Source organism: Ascidia mentula, chromosome 3 (assembly GCF_947561715.1).
Source record: "Ascidia mentula chromosome 3, kaAscMent1.1, whole genome shotgun sequence".
In the NCBI taxonomy this organism is placed as follows: domain Eukaryota; kingdom Metazoa; phylum Chordata; class Ascidiacea; order Phlebobranchia; family Ascidiidae; genus Ascidia; species Ascidia mentula.
This window is the reverse complement of record NC_138568.1, coordinates 7,054,004-7,069,373: the sequence shown is the minus strand read 5'-3', so window position 1 is coordinate 7,069,373 and position 15,370 is coordinate 7,054,004. Positions and strand designations below refer to the sequence as shown.

At 38.3% G+C, this 15,370-nt stretch overlaps 4 protein-coding genes across 6 annotated transcripts; 1 reads left to right on the top strand and 3 right to left on the bottom strand.

Moving 5' to 3' along the window:
* The first annotated feature begins 1,119 nt into the window (after nt 1-1,119).
* Nucleotides 1,120-6,260, top strand: LOC145894395 (E3 ubiquitin-protein ligase E3D-like). Of its 2 annotated transcripts, none has more exons than XM_082982972.1 (11): nt 1,120-1,246; nt 1,434-1,576; nt 2,158-2,320; nt 2,453-2,568; nt 2,934-3,076; nt 3,130-3,287; nt 3,489-3,597; nt 3,860-3,962; nt 4,222-4,462; nt 5,141-5,236; nt 5,485-6,260. In XM_082982972.1, exons 1-11 carry the CDS (start codon nt 1,179-1,181, stop codon nt 5,645-5,647), a joined length of 1,503 nt encoding a protein of 500 aa, XP_082839098.1. In that variant the 5' UTR covers nt 1,120-1,178; the 3' UTR covers nt 5,648-6,260. The 2 variants fall into 2 exon arrangements, with proteins under 2 accessions (XP_082839098.1, XP_082839097.1); XM_082982971.1 differs by having other exon boundaries at nt 3,474-3,597.
* Nucleotides 6,261-6,548: 288 nt separating this feature from the next.
* Nucleotides 6,549-7,201, bottom strand: LOC145895349 (complement factor B-like protease). The gene is made up of 3 exons (XM_082984138.1): nt 7,060-7,201; nt 6,848-6,964; nt 6,549-6,762 (listed from the first exon to the last, which is right to left on the bottom strand). Exons 2-3 carry the CDS (start codon nt 6,909-6,911, stop codon nt 6,575-6,577), a joined length of 252 nt encoding a protein of 83 aa, XP_082840264.1. The 5' UTR covers nt 6,912-6,964; nt 7,060-7,201; the 3' UTR covers nt 6,549-6,574.
* A 1,659-nt stretch (nt 7,202-8,860) lies between these two features.
* LOC145895325 (complement receptor type 2-like) lies at nt 8,861-9,298 on the bottom strand. 2 transcript variants are annotated; one of them, XR_014401614.1, is made up of 2 exons: nt 9,171-9,298; nt 8,861-9,086 (listed from the first exon to the last, which is right to left on the bottom strand). XR_014401614.1 is itself a non-coding variant. In XM_082984118.1 (2 exons), the coding sequence occupies exons 1-2, from the start codon at nt 9,232-9,234 to the stop codon at nt 8,893-8,895; spliced, it is 255 nt and encodes an 84-aa protein (XP_082840244.1). In that variant the 5' UTR covers nt 9,235-9,298; the 3' UTR covers nt 8,861-8,892. The 2 variants fall into 2 exon arrangements, 1 of the variants encoding a protein (XP_082840244.1); XM_082984118.1 differs by having other exon boundaries at nt 8,861-9,083.
* Nucleotides 9,299-9,710: 412 nt separating this feature from the next.
* On the bottom strand, nt 9,711-14,145 carry LOC145895106 (uncharacterized). The gene is made up of 5 exons (XM_082983862.1): nt 13,973-14,145; nt 12,708-12,889; nt 12,221-12,342; nt 10,971-11,074; nt 9,711-10,504 (listed from the first exon to the last, which is right to left on the bottom strand). The coding sequence occupies exons 1-5, from the start codon at nt 14,137-14,139 to the stop codon at nt 10,480-10,482; spliced, it is 600 nt and encodes a 199-aa protein (XP_082839988.1). The 5' UTR covers nt 14,140-14,145; the 3' UTR covers nt 9,711-10,479.
* Nucleotides 14,146-15,370: the final 1,225 nt, after the last annotated feature.

Sequence of the window (15,370 nt, the reverse complement as noted above, 5' to 3'; positions counted from 1 at the left end):
TGACAAGATTTTGTCCATGACAGCTGTTCAACTCGAAACTAAAATATACCGTTTGCACATAACGGGCAGTTAGTTTAGGCTCAGTGGGTGCCTCTTTAGACATTAGGCTCAGCGTCCACTGTTTTCGCAAATCGCCTCAAGGCAAAACATATAATCTCATCCAAAATGGAGCTGTAACCAAAGACCCGCTTTTAACACAGCGCGTCACCTTTCTGTTCTATTATTTGAGTTAATTCATCTGAGACGGCTGACAAAAGCAGATGTGCTGTAAATATTTTGTCCGGCACATTGGCACATATAGCACGTTGAGAACCGTCGCAGTGGACGTCCAGGAAATAAACAGTGTGTCATCAAGATTCGGATCATAACACATGCACTTGAATAAATGGCACAACAATGTGTTAGACACAACATCAACAGTAATTTTTTTTTTTCAACTTAGTTACTTAACCCTACAAACCGCTGGGGCATTTACACCGAAGATAGCAATGCAATGAGTTAGCGTGCTACCACAAAACGACCATTTGCAAACAGCTGAATCCTTTCCAATCATGCGCAAACATCTGCTGCTTTCACTTGCGACCTTTTGCGATTGCACACTTGAAGACGGCTATCTAGGCCTTGCTTTCTTGCTTTTCTTCTACTTCGAGAGCAACAGTGCGTAACCGTGAAGGCTCATGAACTGCAGGAAATCAGTAGTCCATCATGGTTTTTCTGTCGCGAAAGAGTCTTCCTGTTACGATCAATAGTAAAAAAGTCTATATACTCAAGCCATGTTTGCTATTTAAAGCTATTTCAAAATACATAGTGGATAATAAAAAAGTTAATTCCTAATTTCAAATTTTTATGCACCCATTCAAGTGGAAACAAATTTTACTTCACGTGGGGTACAGCAGCAATAAAATATTTCTAAATAAGGCATTTTCGAAACATGTATTTCATCAATATATTCAGATATTTTTACAACAACAAATAACAAAAATAGTTAAACATACTAAATGTTTTACAAATGTTTTTAATAATACAATGCAAGATGTTTCTTGTTATTTTGTTGTTTTACCTTACAATTCAAACGTTTTGTTGTGGAAAACGAACCCATGTGAAATTACTATACTTGCACCTGTCTGGCTGGCTGACTGGCGTTGAGCGCCAAAAGTTCTTGGTGAGTTTAAGGCAAAATGAACGATGATTGCTCATACTTTATGGAGGTTTACGATCGAATCAGGTCTTTGGATGTTGTGTTACGGTATGTTTTTTACGATTTTTTGACACAAAAGCTAAAATGGCTTTACATAATGGTTGTATCTCTAAATTGTATTTAACTGAAAACATGTTTTTCTTTGTGAATTTTTTTTTCTAGGTCAGTGATATGACATTAATCGTTCTTTGTTTGTGGTTTTATATAATTTTAAATAATGTATAATTACGTACAGGGGTGACGACAGTCCAAAACAGTTAAAAATTACACCAAAAGAAGTGATAGTCACCAAGGCCGATGATTCACAGGACAAATATCCACTTGTAGTTGAATGTGAACCAACAAGTTGTACCTCGGTGCTGTGTCACCCTAATGAAGGTAGTCTATGTGTAATAAATTTTTTTTTTTTTTTTAAGTTGATTAAATACAACTATGTGGAGTTTATGTGTACTCGATACTAAGTATGTACCGGATTGAAAAAAAAATTAATATATCCTCCTCATTTTTGCGAAAATTTACCGAAAATCCGTGCAATATAAATTAGCTAGATCGTCTGCGAAATTAACGATTGCTGAAAAAACATCCTTCCTGTAAATAGAAAACTTTCTCATCGGGGGTATGTGTATTATAGATTATTGATCACCAAGAAACCAAGTAAATGTATCATTTCAAACAAGTTTTATTGATTTGTTTAGGCAGCCTGCTATAAAATATTTTATCCAATGTAGTTACATTTATTCCACATTGGAAAAAAGTGTTGAACTTTACCTAATGCAATACATACAAACGTTCCATGATAATTTGTGCATTGTCTGCACAATTAATCAAAACAAATCTTTAGCAGAAAGTAAAAACGTTTCAATCTAGTATATATACGTACACAACAATCTTGGACAAATGCCTTGAGGGATTGTGTGTAGTACAGATATGTTCTTGTCATGTATATATGTAAACTGTAGGAGTTGGAGTCCGGCTGCAAATGCGTGACAGTAACAGCACACCCCAAACCACCTTGCTGAGCACATCTGTTAAACGTGTGGGCAGTGAATTGAGTCGGATGGAGAAAGGTGCATGTCAATGCGGGTGCAAGACATGTGGACTTGCATTGTTTGTCAACAATGTGTAAGTTGAAATTTCTTTGGTGCATGTAATTATGTGTTGAAACGTTTTTGTTTCATGAAGTTATTGCCAAAACGCTGTCTATTTGCAATGAAGTAAAGTGTTCAGATCAAAGAATTGACAATTCCTTTTCAGAAAATTTACAAGAGTTTTGCCATTGCCATCACAATCTTGGAGGGAACTTTTTAATCACTGGTCATGTTGCAGCCACAATTCGACAAAAGAAAATAACTCTTCTTCAAAAATAATTAGTGAGTTCTGAGTGTAAGGAACCATAATCTTGTATTGTGTATTCTTCTTTTGTAGCACTTAGTTACAGTACTATGTGAACCAGTACCAAACTTGAATTTCAGTGTTAACATGAATCTGAAACTAAATCGTAAAAAAAATTATTTATTGCTGTTTTTGTGATTTTAAAATTTTTTTGGCCCATGGACCCATATTTGTGATTTTATTTCGACCCCCATTCTAATGTCACATAAATTTTTCTTACCAACTAACATGTTTCAACTTGAAACTGATTGATGTTCCTAAAGGTTTATTACTGATTATTCATGGAAATGACTTAATCTTTGTTAATTATCAACCATTGTGACGGTACTTTCATTTTGTGTAGACATGGTGAGACAGAATGTGTTACGACCAAGGGAAGGCGACTGTTTAATCAGTGATTTTCACATTTACATCCATGCCAAATCTATTAGCAGAAGGAATGTATTGCTGCGAGATTACACAGAGGCTGTTACAAAGGAAGACTTGGTAACCACTTGTCAAAAACTACCTTTTGTTTGTTAACGTATTAAAATATTCAGGAGTCTGCCAAGGAGCAACGAGTGCGATGTGCTCGCTGTCGTGCAGATCTGGGTGAACTATTGCTTTCCGAGGATTACAGTATTGATGCTTTTAAACTGAGCAAGAATAATATCGAAATTCTATCTCTGCGCAAACAGATGTCGGAGACAGTCATCAGGTTATACATATCTAAAGAGACATAATTAATCTTCTGTGAATATTATGGTTTATTTTGACACTTCAATGTTTCTTTAATTTTTCATACACATGGTTTGTACCGCAAGTAAGCGATTTTAACAAGGACAATTCAATTGCAAATCTTGTAGTTTTGGTTTTACAGAGACTTTGTTGTGGACTTTTACAGGCCCATCTTTTTCAGTGAGTTTTTCCTGGAACGACTCCTTGCCCAGCAGCTGGTTACTTCTGTACAAACACATTCCTCCCATTTGCTGGTCATTCAGGACTTTCATAATGTTCCTTATCTACTGGTAAGTCCAATTGGTGAACGTTGATATATGCCTGTAGTTTGTTGTAGTTGCACAAGGATCTAATACAGGAGGTCTGTGACAATTTGCCAAAAAGTCAGGTTGTTGCAATACCCCTTTTTTGTTTTGTATAATTCCGATAAAAGGAACAGATTTACAAAAAAAAGAGTCTTTGACCCAAAAAGTTCGGAAAACCGAGATATAATACTTCAAAAAGAGCCAAAATTTGTGGCAATATTTTACTCAAACGTTCCCATGTAAACAGATTCGCGTATTAAACACCAAAACGAGACTGTACGTCAACAACGGATCACCAACCGAGTACACGGACTCCTCAACAGAAGTTCCTCTTCAGACCACCAAATCGGGTATTATAACTTGCACAGTTATTTTTTTTTAGTTTTTTACTTTTTAGGGTGTAGACTACAACACTTTGTGATATGCATACAGATGGCCACTGTTTCGACCTCTAAAGTGTAGCACATTTAATGTGCGCAACACGCTTTATATATACATGCGCAAAAGTTAAAATGGCATGGACACCGATAAAACCTTCGGAAGGTTATCGAGTCTTGCGCACATCAAAACAGTGTACTTGTCATTGCGTTATTTCTTTCCCGTATGTAGACCCTTCAAAATACGCCAAGAAAGCTTCAGAGGCACCAGCCACCTCAAAACGGCCCCACCGCTGCGAAATTGGCGACTACAACCCTAGTCAACCCAACGATATCAAAACGAGTAAATCGTCCATGGCAATTACGGAGGCCGACAAGATACGAAGGGACGGACCTCCACATGTGATCGGAAACAAGGTGGCGGAAGTAATAGAAAAGCTCTTCTCCTTTTCGACCAACCTTATATCAATCGGGTGAGTCGATTCAGCCCAACGGAATGACTGTTAAACTATTGTTTAAACTTCTAAACTATAAGTCCGTCTTAAATTATGGATGACGACCCTGCCCAGAGTCTGCAAAACAAGATGTCTTGGCAGGGGTTGTAATATGGTTAACGTGTAGGCTGTTCATCAAGGTGACGTATGGATATATGAATTTACTTTTGTAAATCGGTTCGCAATACACAAATGTTTGGGGATATCTTGTTTATGCATAGATACTTGACCCAAACGCCTTGTGACAAAAATATATTGTAGTATGAAGGCTTTAAAGGTACAGGTATTGGTTTTTGCTATGGTATCAACACCAAGACATTTTCATGTTTGAAACGAGTGTTCTTTTTGTCACAGGGCGTTTGGACAATGTTTGGTCAGTAATGATGTATAAGTTGTATAAGGTATTATAGGCAGACTGTGATTATAGGCATGTACGTTTGAATTATGCATTTTCCTTGTACATGTAACGATTGAACTTGCGGTTGTTGGAGCCTACTTTTTATTCGAAGTCCAACTATTTCATACGTTCTTCTGTAAAACAAAAATGTTAAAATTATATTTATATTATATGATTGTGCAATAAACTAGGTCAGCCCTAGTAATCACTTTTATAAAATAAGCAATGCTTTAAATTAAACCATACGGTATTGTTTAAAGGAGGACATGCAACGATATTAGAAGTGCGGATCCAACAGGTTGTGAAAGAATAGTTAAGGTTATGTACGCAAGCACTCGTCAGGCCAAATTAAAAGAGTAAGTGTATGTTAACGATTCCTAACCATTGCAGCATTTTAACATAAAGCATTTTGCCCCAGACTCCTTCCATTAACCAGCTTATTGAACGAAGTATTGCTTCTCCACTAATAATTCCCCCAAAAAATAAAAGAAAGTATTTTTTTATTGAACTAAATATTTTTTCCCACTAATGGTCCCAGACACCAAAACATTTAAGTGCAAACTTTTTTTGTGAAAGTGTTTTCAAACTGCTCAATTATTTACAGCGTGGCCAAAAAATGGCTGGAAGATGACCGCACGATGTCGCTCTACTACCCGCGACAGATTTGTATTCAAATGCTGCTCGTACTCGTCTCGAGTACTTTAACCATGCCGGTAGCGCATCGCGTTATTGACGATTTTATGGTCGGATTTTTGAGGCTGGACTGATAAACTTAACCGCGCGACTTGCACACACTGACTGTCGGATACGGTTTTCCACAAATGTGCGAATGTCGTCCTGATTGTGATCCGCAATCTGGTTTTTGGGGCTGCTGTACTAAAGATTTAGATGTTACAAAGTGGAAAGGTCCATTGTGACGTCACAATTATTTGTTTGTGGGAGAATTACCGAGCCTCGCCAAATGCCCATGTGCCGGGTACAAAAAACAGCAGTAATGACTTCATCATGCCATAGATACTGAAAATACACCTGCCAAACTTGTTAGTAATTGATTGACAGATCCTGTTACATTATCTGTTCATTAAGCCACTTACACTGTCAAGCATCATCACATTGCCGAAATTTGCCGGCAAAAATGTCACACTACTTTCATTACATTGAACTATCGATTTTAATGAATATGTATACAACATGACAGCAAATTCCACTGCCACACGATATGTGAAAGGTTTAACACATTAATGTTACTTTATTTTGCTTTTTGGACATTAATGTTACTCTATTTTCACAGCCTTAATTCAGTAACCGCTGCTGTTCCGTGTCAAATCCGTTACACGTTTTGTTGGTCGTTCCTTGTTGCATTTCAAAATAAAAGTTTCCAACGCCAATAGACGCGTTTTGAACAAACCACTCGATATCTCTTACATAGAGGCGCAGTGCATAGTTCCAAGGCGTCAAGTTTGGCGATTATTATGCGAGATCGCGTGGGTGTGCAAGTTTGAGTACTTGTCTATTCGAAAGCCTCTATTTACACGTAGCACCTTTCCTGTGTAAACGAATAAGGCCAGATCGAATGTATTAATTGGCAGTCCCTAGGGCGAACCTGATACCGCGTCTGCAATATGCTGCTGCTTCAACGGTCTCCGATAAAAGAAGTACAACTTCATAAACCAGCTTATATTTTTGTTCACGCTTCACACTTTCTTACACCATGGTGGAGTGGAAGGACTCCAAGTCCCATCTCCGCCACAAACGAGTCTTTCGCCGTTTTGGAGTTCGTAACCTTCGCGGCAGTGGTAAGTGACAACACTGTGTGGAGGGTATGATGGGCGAGGGTCGTACCAGCCGTTGGCAATGTAACATGGAGAAGAACAAGTGTTGCCTGCGGTTCATAGAAATTGCATTGTTTTGGCTCGGTTAATTCATTGCTTGCAGAAATAGCCTTGAATAGAGAAAAACAAACTTACCTCCAAAACTAACCGCAGTCCCCGTAACCATCGCCAAAACACCAATGAAAACAAAGAATTTCATTTTGAAGACAAAAGTATTTAGGATCAAAGGCGATATTTAGTAATTTCTTTGTGCTGGAAGAAATAAATAAGACAATTAGGATAAAAGCACTTCCTGGCAATAGCGATTTGAGTAATGTTCCAGCTTATACATCCACAAAGAACCTCACCTTTAAAGCTGAATTTCATTTATTGCAAGCTATGACTTCTTGCGGCTATACAGTATCTACATACACCGCTTAAACGAATATGACCAGCTCGAATATCTTAATTGGCAAAGTCCCTTGGGCCCTGTTGCTGTCAGACGCTTGTGTTTAATTTGGTAAACATGTTCGAGACGCCGAATGCATTAAACAACATTTTTTCATTCTTTGGTAGAATTCGTATAGCGCAAATGGCAGGTGCGGAAGAGCTCGTGCAAATTCAGTTGTTTTAAATATTTGTGATTTGACCAAGCTCTCTCAACGTGAAAGTACGTCGATTACGTCACCACATGCAAGTTGGTGTAAACAGTAGAGGGTGTGTAATCACGACGAAAATGTGGCAGTGTGAATTCAGGCACGAACCTGCGGCCTAATTTTTAAACTTAAAGCCCAAAACTGACCCAAAAAGCCGCGACTTGGACTTCTGATGGCCTAACTATCAACTCGTTGCAGCATTTCGCGCCGAAGGCCGCTGTAGCAACAGTAATCAAACTTACATCAGGAAAATCCATAAAAATACCTTACCCTCGACCTTTAGAAACCTCAAAAAACATTGCTTTTTACAGCGGCGTTGCTGTGCTTCCAAGTCTCGCAAATAACCAAGTACAGATATTGTTTTTGTGGTAAACGTTGTATAGCCCCACATTTTATTTTGTAATAATATTAAAAGAACGTCAGAAGATAATAAAAAATTAACTTAGTTTCCAGCAAGCAAAGGAGAGAGAAAAGAAAACACACGGATACTGCCTCCGTTTGGTGTTGTTACAACGCGGCTTCAAAATTGACAATACAAATTGTCAGTTAAAGGCAACGTTGAAAGATAGCACAGAAAAGTACAGTAGGAACTTAGATAGGTAAAGTTACGGATAAAATAAACGTTAAAACAAATATCAAGGTCAACGTATCATGCATATAATTAGGGCACCTTCAATTGCAATGTACAGAGATACAATATATCCTAGCGGTATTCAATATGTGACTCCAGAAACCGGACTTGGAACTTCGAATTGCAAATTAAACGTGATTAATACTTGCTCTTACGTCGGTTACCGCAATTTGGGCGTGATTCACATTGGGTTTCACGAAACCGGTTTGTTACATTTTCTGATACACATTTGAGCAGGCGTAATTTGTTGGGTATTGGCACGTTTCACCGAAATCTTGTTTCGTTAGAATAAGATATTATATTAAATGGTTAAAAGTTTTTGTATTAATTGAAACTTTAGTTATTATGATGTATATGTTGTATAAAGTATTACATGCAGCCTGTGATTATCTATATGTTAAGATATATGTACGTTTAAATTATGCATTTTCCTAGTATATTTAACGATCAAACTTGCTATTATTGGAGCCTATTTTTTATTCGAAGTCCAACTATTTCTTACGTCCTTCTGTAAAACAAAAATGTTTATATTATGTGATTGTGCAATAATCTAGGTCAGCCCTAGTAAGATTATTGAGGCTGGACTGATAAACTTAACCGCATGACCTGCACACACTGACCGCCGAAAACGGTTTCCGCAAACGTACGAATGTCGTCCTAAAATCCAAGACGTCAAGTTTGGCTATTATTATGCGAGATCGTGTGGGTGTGCAAGTTTAAGTAACTGTCTATTCGAAAGCCTCTATTTACACGTAGCACCTTTCCTGTGTAAACGAATAAGGCCAGATCGAATGTATTAATTGGCAAAATCCCTAGGGCGAACCTGATACCGCGTCTGCAATATGGTGCTGCTTCCACGGTCTCCGATAAAAGAAGTACAACTTCATAAACCAGCTTATATTTTTGTTCACGCTTCACACCTTCTTACACCATGGCGAAGTGGAAGGACTCCAAGTCCCATCTCTGCCGCAAACGAGTCTAACGGCGTTTTGGAGTTCGTATCCTTCGCGGCAGTGGAGAATGACAACACTGTATGGAGGGTATGACAGCCGCCGAGAATCACACCCGCCGTTGTCAATGAAACACGGAGAAGAACAAGTGTTGCCTGCTGATTACAGAAATGCCAGAGGTTGCATTGTTTTTTGCTTGCAGAAATAGCATTGAATAGAGAAAAACAAACTTTTTAACTTACCTCTGAAACTAATCACAGTCCCAATTACCAGCGCCAAAGCACCAACGAAAACAAAGAATTTCATTTTGAAGACAAAGAAAAGAGTATTTAGGATAAAAGGCGATACTTAATAGTAATTTCTTTGTGCTGGAAGAAATAAATAAGACAATTAGGATGAAAGCGCCTCCACGCAATAGCAAAACAAAGTTGGGTAACTTCATTTTCTTGCTTACATCCACAAAGAACCTCATCTTTAAAGCTGGATTTAATTTAGTGCAAGCTACGACTTCTTACGTCTATACATCAGTTACATACACCGCTTAAACGAATAAGACCAGCTCGAATATATTAATTGGCAAAGTCCCTTGGGCCCTGTTGCTGTCAAACGCTTGTGTTCAATGTGGTAAACATGTTCGAGAAGCCAAATGCATTAAACAACAGTTTTTCATTCTTTGGTAGAACACGTGGCACAAATGACAGGTGCGGCGTTGCTGTGCTGCTAAGTCTCGCAAATAACCAATTAAAGATATTGTTTTTGTGGTAAACGGTGTATAGCCCCACATTTTATTTTGTAATAATATTAAAAGAACGTCAGAAGATAATAAAAAATTAACTTAGTTTCTAGCAAGCACAAGAGAGAGAAAAGAAAACACACGAATACTGCCTCCGTTTTGTGTTGTTACAAGTCGCCTTCAAAATTGACAATACAAATTGTCAGTTAAAGGCATCGTTGAAAGATAGCAGAGAAAAGTGCAGCAGGAACTTAGATAGGTAAAGTTACGAATAAAATATGCGTTAAAACAAAAACCAAGGTCAACGTATCATGCATATAATTAGGGCACCTTCAATTGCAATGTACAGAGATACAATATTCAATGCGGTATTTAATATGTGACTCCAGAAACCAGACTGTATGGGAACTTTATATTGCAATTTAACGTGATTAATACTTGCTCTTGCGTCGGTTACCGCAATTTTGGCGTGATTCACATTGGGTTTTACGAAACCGGTTTGTTACATTTTCCGATGAACTTTTAATCAGACGTAATTTGTTGGGTATTGGCACGTTTCACCGAAATATTGCTTCGTTAAAATAAGATATTATATTACATGTTTAAAATTTTTTTTGTGTTAATTTGAAGCTTTAGTCAATATGAGATGATGTCAGTTTCACAAAATTCGATTTCCCCGTTTCGGCAAATTCGAAGGCCTAAATTTTGTCGGTACTATTCTTTGACATAACATCCGGTGTTCTGCATTATGTAGGGAAATAATAACCCAGTGACTTTAAAAAAGGAATTAGATACAGCCGTTCACTGGATACTTTTCATCATGTTGTTATCTCATCTGTTGACCTGTTCGAGAAATTTACGTGTTAATGTGTAAAACATGCAACACGCCGCAGGCCAATAGAAATGAAAGCAGCTTATTTGCATACAATATATGGTATGTTGTGCACGTTTATATGATAAAAACTTATTAGTTTTACATAATTCTGATCGTCTATATATTCTTTGCTGTGAATGATTGAATTTAAACTTTTCAAGTATTTCGTTGCACCGCAAGCAAATGCAACTTTAAAGTTAAAAACGTAAAAACGTATTTCCTTTTATGGTCACCATATACGGTTTTGTCTCAAAACCCCAAACGCCCCAAATAGGTTTCGTTACCCGAAATGTAAGTGCTTTGGTCTAAACTGCGTGCAATAATGGTGAATTTATTCAGATTGTTCCCTAAAAGATTCCTTGTATGAATGTCTCAATTTGGGAAATGTATTTATTGAAAATGAATTGCAGGACTTTAGTCATATGGACTCCTTACCTGTTTTCAATAACTGTCGCGTATGGTGGAGGTTCAGATGTCAGCTCTTCGTTGACAATGTTAAGATCAACTTGCTGAGAAGACGCGACGATGCCGTAATAACTCTGCAAAGAAAATCAAAACGTTCTAATGTTTCGACATGCAAAATCCTACACTGTTGCACTCCCCATCAAATTTTTTTCAACGCATGTGTAAACAAACTGTGGTTTCAACCTGTTTTCATTGCGGTTAGTCGAAATCAGGCGAAATTATGTGCAGACCGACATTCCTTCGTTACGGCCAAATGTTGTTTATCGTGCGTTAGTATTTCGGAGCCTGACAGGTTAATAGTTGCGATAAGACGTCGTTCGATGCTACAAAGTTAATTATATTTTTGTTTGTTAATTCGGGAAATCATTTCCTAAATCATTCTGTTGCAATGACGAGACGATTTCCACCTTTAAACCCTTTGATTAATACTCCAAAAATTCTATTGTTCTTTTGTGTTGTTTTACACTGATGATGTAAATTAATGCAAAATATATTAGTCTTCTAAACGAATATAATGAAAGAATAAAAACTGAATCAATTTGAAAACCAAAGGCCCCTGGCAGGTTGTCGATCGCACATATATTTCTTATATAAGAAACCCGACTTGCTTTAACCTTGAAATAAAAGTTCAATACACAAGTTACAATTATGTGTTGCGGTTGCTTTGGAGATTTAAATTTCGATTGGCGAAACGCCACACACGCTTTAGGCGGCAAAAACCACTAGAGGCCAAAAAGTCATGATGTGGTGAACGCAAGTGAAATGCTCTCCCGGGCTTATCAGGATCGCACTTGGCTTAAAATTATGACTGTGTCGTTGCAAGTGTGCATGACTGCCAGATGCTTGCTTATCGGCAAACATCGAACCAAAACTGATCGTTTCACCGTATTCTGTTGTCCTGCGGGCATAAAATTGGCTCGCATGTTTTTGACCTCCACCCAATCTTGGTTTCTCAAGTTACGCAACTATTTAGGTCCACATTTTTCGCATAGGTTTTAGCTGTGTTCATAAACAAATTTATCACCAACTCAAGTTTGTAAAATCATTACGTTCACGTGGCAATATGAAATGTGGGGTATGTTTGTCTGTACTGAACGTTTCATGTGGACTGCCATCGCGAACATAATTTAATCGAATTTGTGTTAATTTGATCCTTTTGGCAAAGCATGTATCCTTTTGGCAAAGCATATAACAAGTATCCGTCCTATGCCGATGCCTACCTTGTCGCCTGGTACTTTGTAATAAATTGCCTGAGAGCTTTCGTGATCCACTTTGTTGTAGAGGTGAATATCGGTGTAGGGAGGCGCCGGCTCCGAAACAGGCAATGTAGAATGTAACGATCCTGCCGGATGAAAGCAATTATTACAACTGAGATCTACTATATTCAGGTCAGTACACACAAATGCTATAATATATTACACCCTTGAAATTCCCTGACATTCTTATTTGTTAAAAGCACAGTAGCTTATGTTATATTGTTGGCCAGAAAAAGGGTGATTACAAAACGCATTATGACAAAAACGCAGAAAGATGTCACTGCACTTTATAGACCATTGGTCTTATCATGTACGGGACAAATGGTCACGTAATGCACTTGCATACTATACATAAACTTGTACTGTAGGTTTGTGTAGTCCGGCCAGAGTATTTACCCCCGAAGAAAGAATTATTGTGAGAAATATTAAACTATCCGCCAACCAATTCTACCTCCTGCAACGGCGGAATTTGTGAAGGATGTCAAGTGAGGTTGTCCATCCCTCACTGCTCCTCTTCTCGACGATGGCGAAAGTTTTCCGCAGAGGTATTTCTTGATCAGCCAGTTGGCGACTAGGAGAACGATGAAGCACCCAATAATGCTTCCAATAACAATTGCGAGAGTTTTGGAACCCCTGAAAATACACAGTAGAGTTTTCTTTACAACCTTAAAAACCGTTTGCCGATGTCTATTTGGCCGACCGTAGTTTAAAATACAGCAAACGTTATTCCTAAAATATTTTCTTGTCGCAATAGAGAAAAATAATGTGCGATAGTGCATGGTATAGCAAGCAACGCTACCCCATTTTCTGCAAAGAATTTGCGTACAAAAAGCAGCAACGTGGTAATCTGAATAAACAGATGAGCCGCAGATTTGTAGTGAAAGTAAAGTTTGCGTTTTCCCTCTGGGCCTTGCGGTGTTGGTAAAGGCGTCCAAACCACAAAGACTAAACAAAATTTAATCGGTTACGTGTCCCGTGGAAATGAATATAGAAACCTGTTTTCCTCCTTAAGCTCAAAATGTATGATATTGGTGAAGTTAGCTACTCAGGTCGCAAGTTTAATCCCGTATGAGAAGCAAGCATCAACCACAGCGGTGGCAAATAATCCCGAGCGCTAGCTTGGTCCTTCATATTCGATTATTAGGTTTATTACACTACGTTTGACGCAATTAAAGTCTCGTCGGCATGTTTCTCGAAGATAAAATTCCTTCTGTCAGGACCAGTTTGTTTTGACAAGTTTGGATAACGTCTAAGTGTTGGTAACGGTCTATGTAATTAACGTGCATTGTCACGTAAGTTTTTGGTACACATTATAACTTTTAGTTTTTTTGCGTAGCTTTCTCGAAATCATCCATGTAAGGGATAAACCCATAGTTTGGTTCAGTGTTTCCGAAACTTTTTCTCGTTATTTGTGGGTAAAATATCAGTGCATTGGACAAGGCTGGCGCAACAACACAAGTTTCTCAAGCTTTAATTTACACTTAAAACGCGAAAAAGAACTTCAATTCAACGTGTTAAAGAATGCGTAGCAACTGTGATCACTAAATGCCGAATTGGCAAATTTTTCCAAGCGCCCTATAGTCGGACGACCGCCTTCAGGCGTCCACTTAGAAAAACACAAAAAAAAACGCTGGACAAAACTTAGTCGACGAACAAAAATTGTTTTGCGGGAATATACATTCAAAACATTAGAATAAAATTCCTACGGAAACTTACAGTGAATTTCTAGGACCCGTCGATTTATCGTTGCATGAGTCGAGTTGTGCCACCAGGGTTGAGTCGTTGCAACAAACGGTCAGCTTGCAATCGCCACAGCATAATGGCATACTGTCGCCGAAAACCATTCGACAGTAGGCGTGCGACGAACATGTAACGTTACTCATTTTGCTATACCTGCGTAGACAAAAACGTGAGACAAACGTGATATGCGTGTACAGATACGTATTAAGCCCGTCAGCAAGCTGCAATAATTAAACGACAAATTACTAAAACAGCTGTTTTTGCAAAAATTACGAGCTGAAATCTACACTATATTTTATTGGGTTTATTCGCCCATTCTAACAGTTTGTAATTGTTGAGGGAAGGTATCGAACTCTCACCATTTAATTGAAACAAAATCTCTGAAACTCTACATACCACGGGCAACACTTTGCCACAACCCTAAACCTGTACCTATAATGACCGCCCAAATTGGCGTCTCCGAAATTGGCCCGCACTTCCTCGATTTTACTAACTTAGGAAATTGCCGGCAGCGAATTCTCCACCGTTTCAACGCAGGTCGTGCTTATTAACGGGAAGCGCGGACCGGAACAGCCGCTTGTGACGTCGTAATTGATGTGCGCTAATTAGCAGGTTTTAAAGTTGAGGGCGTGAACATTCCCCGATTCTGACTTTCAAGTTAAAAGTATGCCAGTCTTCGAAAGGGATTGCGGTTTTTAACATATAGGCCATCGTTTGGAATCGGAACCGAAAAGTTCCTGCTGAACAAATTAAAAGTCTTTCGAAATTTCGACGCGGATTCGATACGAAGATTGATTCGTACGATATTGGATGTACAAATAATTCGTAATCTTTTTTTTACTTATAAACCGAAGGATTTTATCCGGATCTTCGACAATGCTCAATAAAAGTTGCCCTTTTTGGTCATCGTATTCCGGAATTACGGGGAATTTTTTCCTTCAACCTTGCGTTTGTACACCACACCACGTAACGCTTTCTGCAACATTGTAGCATAAGATTAGAACCACGTGATGTAGTGCTTTTACGTCTTCGGGTTACAAAGAATAAAGGCGGTTTTGATCGATAACTGCACAGCGTCATGCTTGAAACAAATGCCTGCGGACAACCCAAAACTTAATTGCCTAAATCCAGACAAATTTTCTGACAAATCAAATCGGGTATAACCGAGTTCCGCTGTATTTCAAAAACGTGCAATAAAAAACTGGTCTGATTTTCCTATGTCAACGCATGCTTCTTGCTGGACAACTTAACAAAAAGACTTTCAACACAACTACATTAAATCTTACACCATGTATTAGATATTTACGTTACGTGAGCAAGTCAATATCAAGCAAGCAAATCCACGGAAACTATCGCAACCAAAACCGCTTGAGA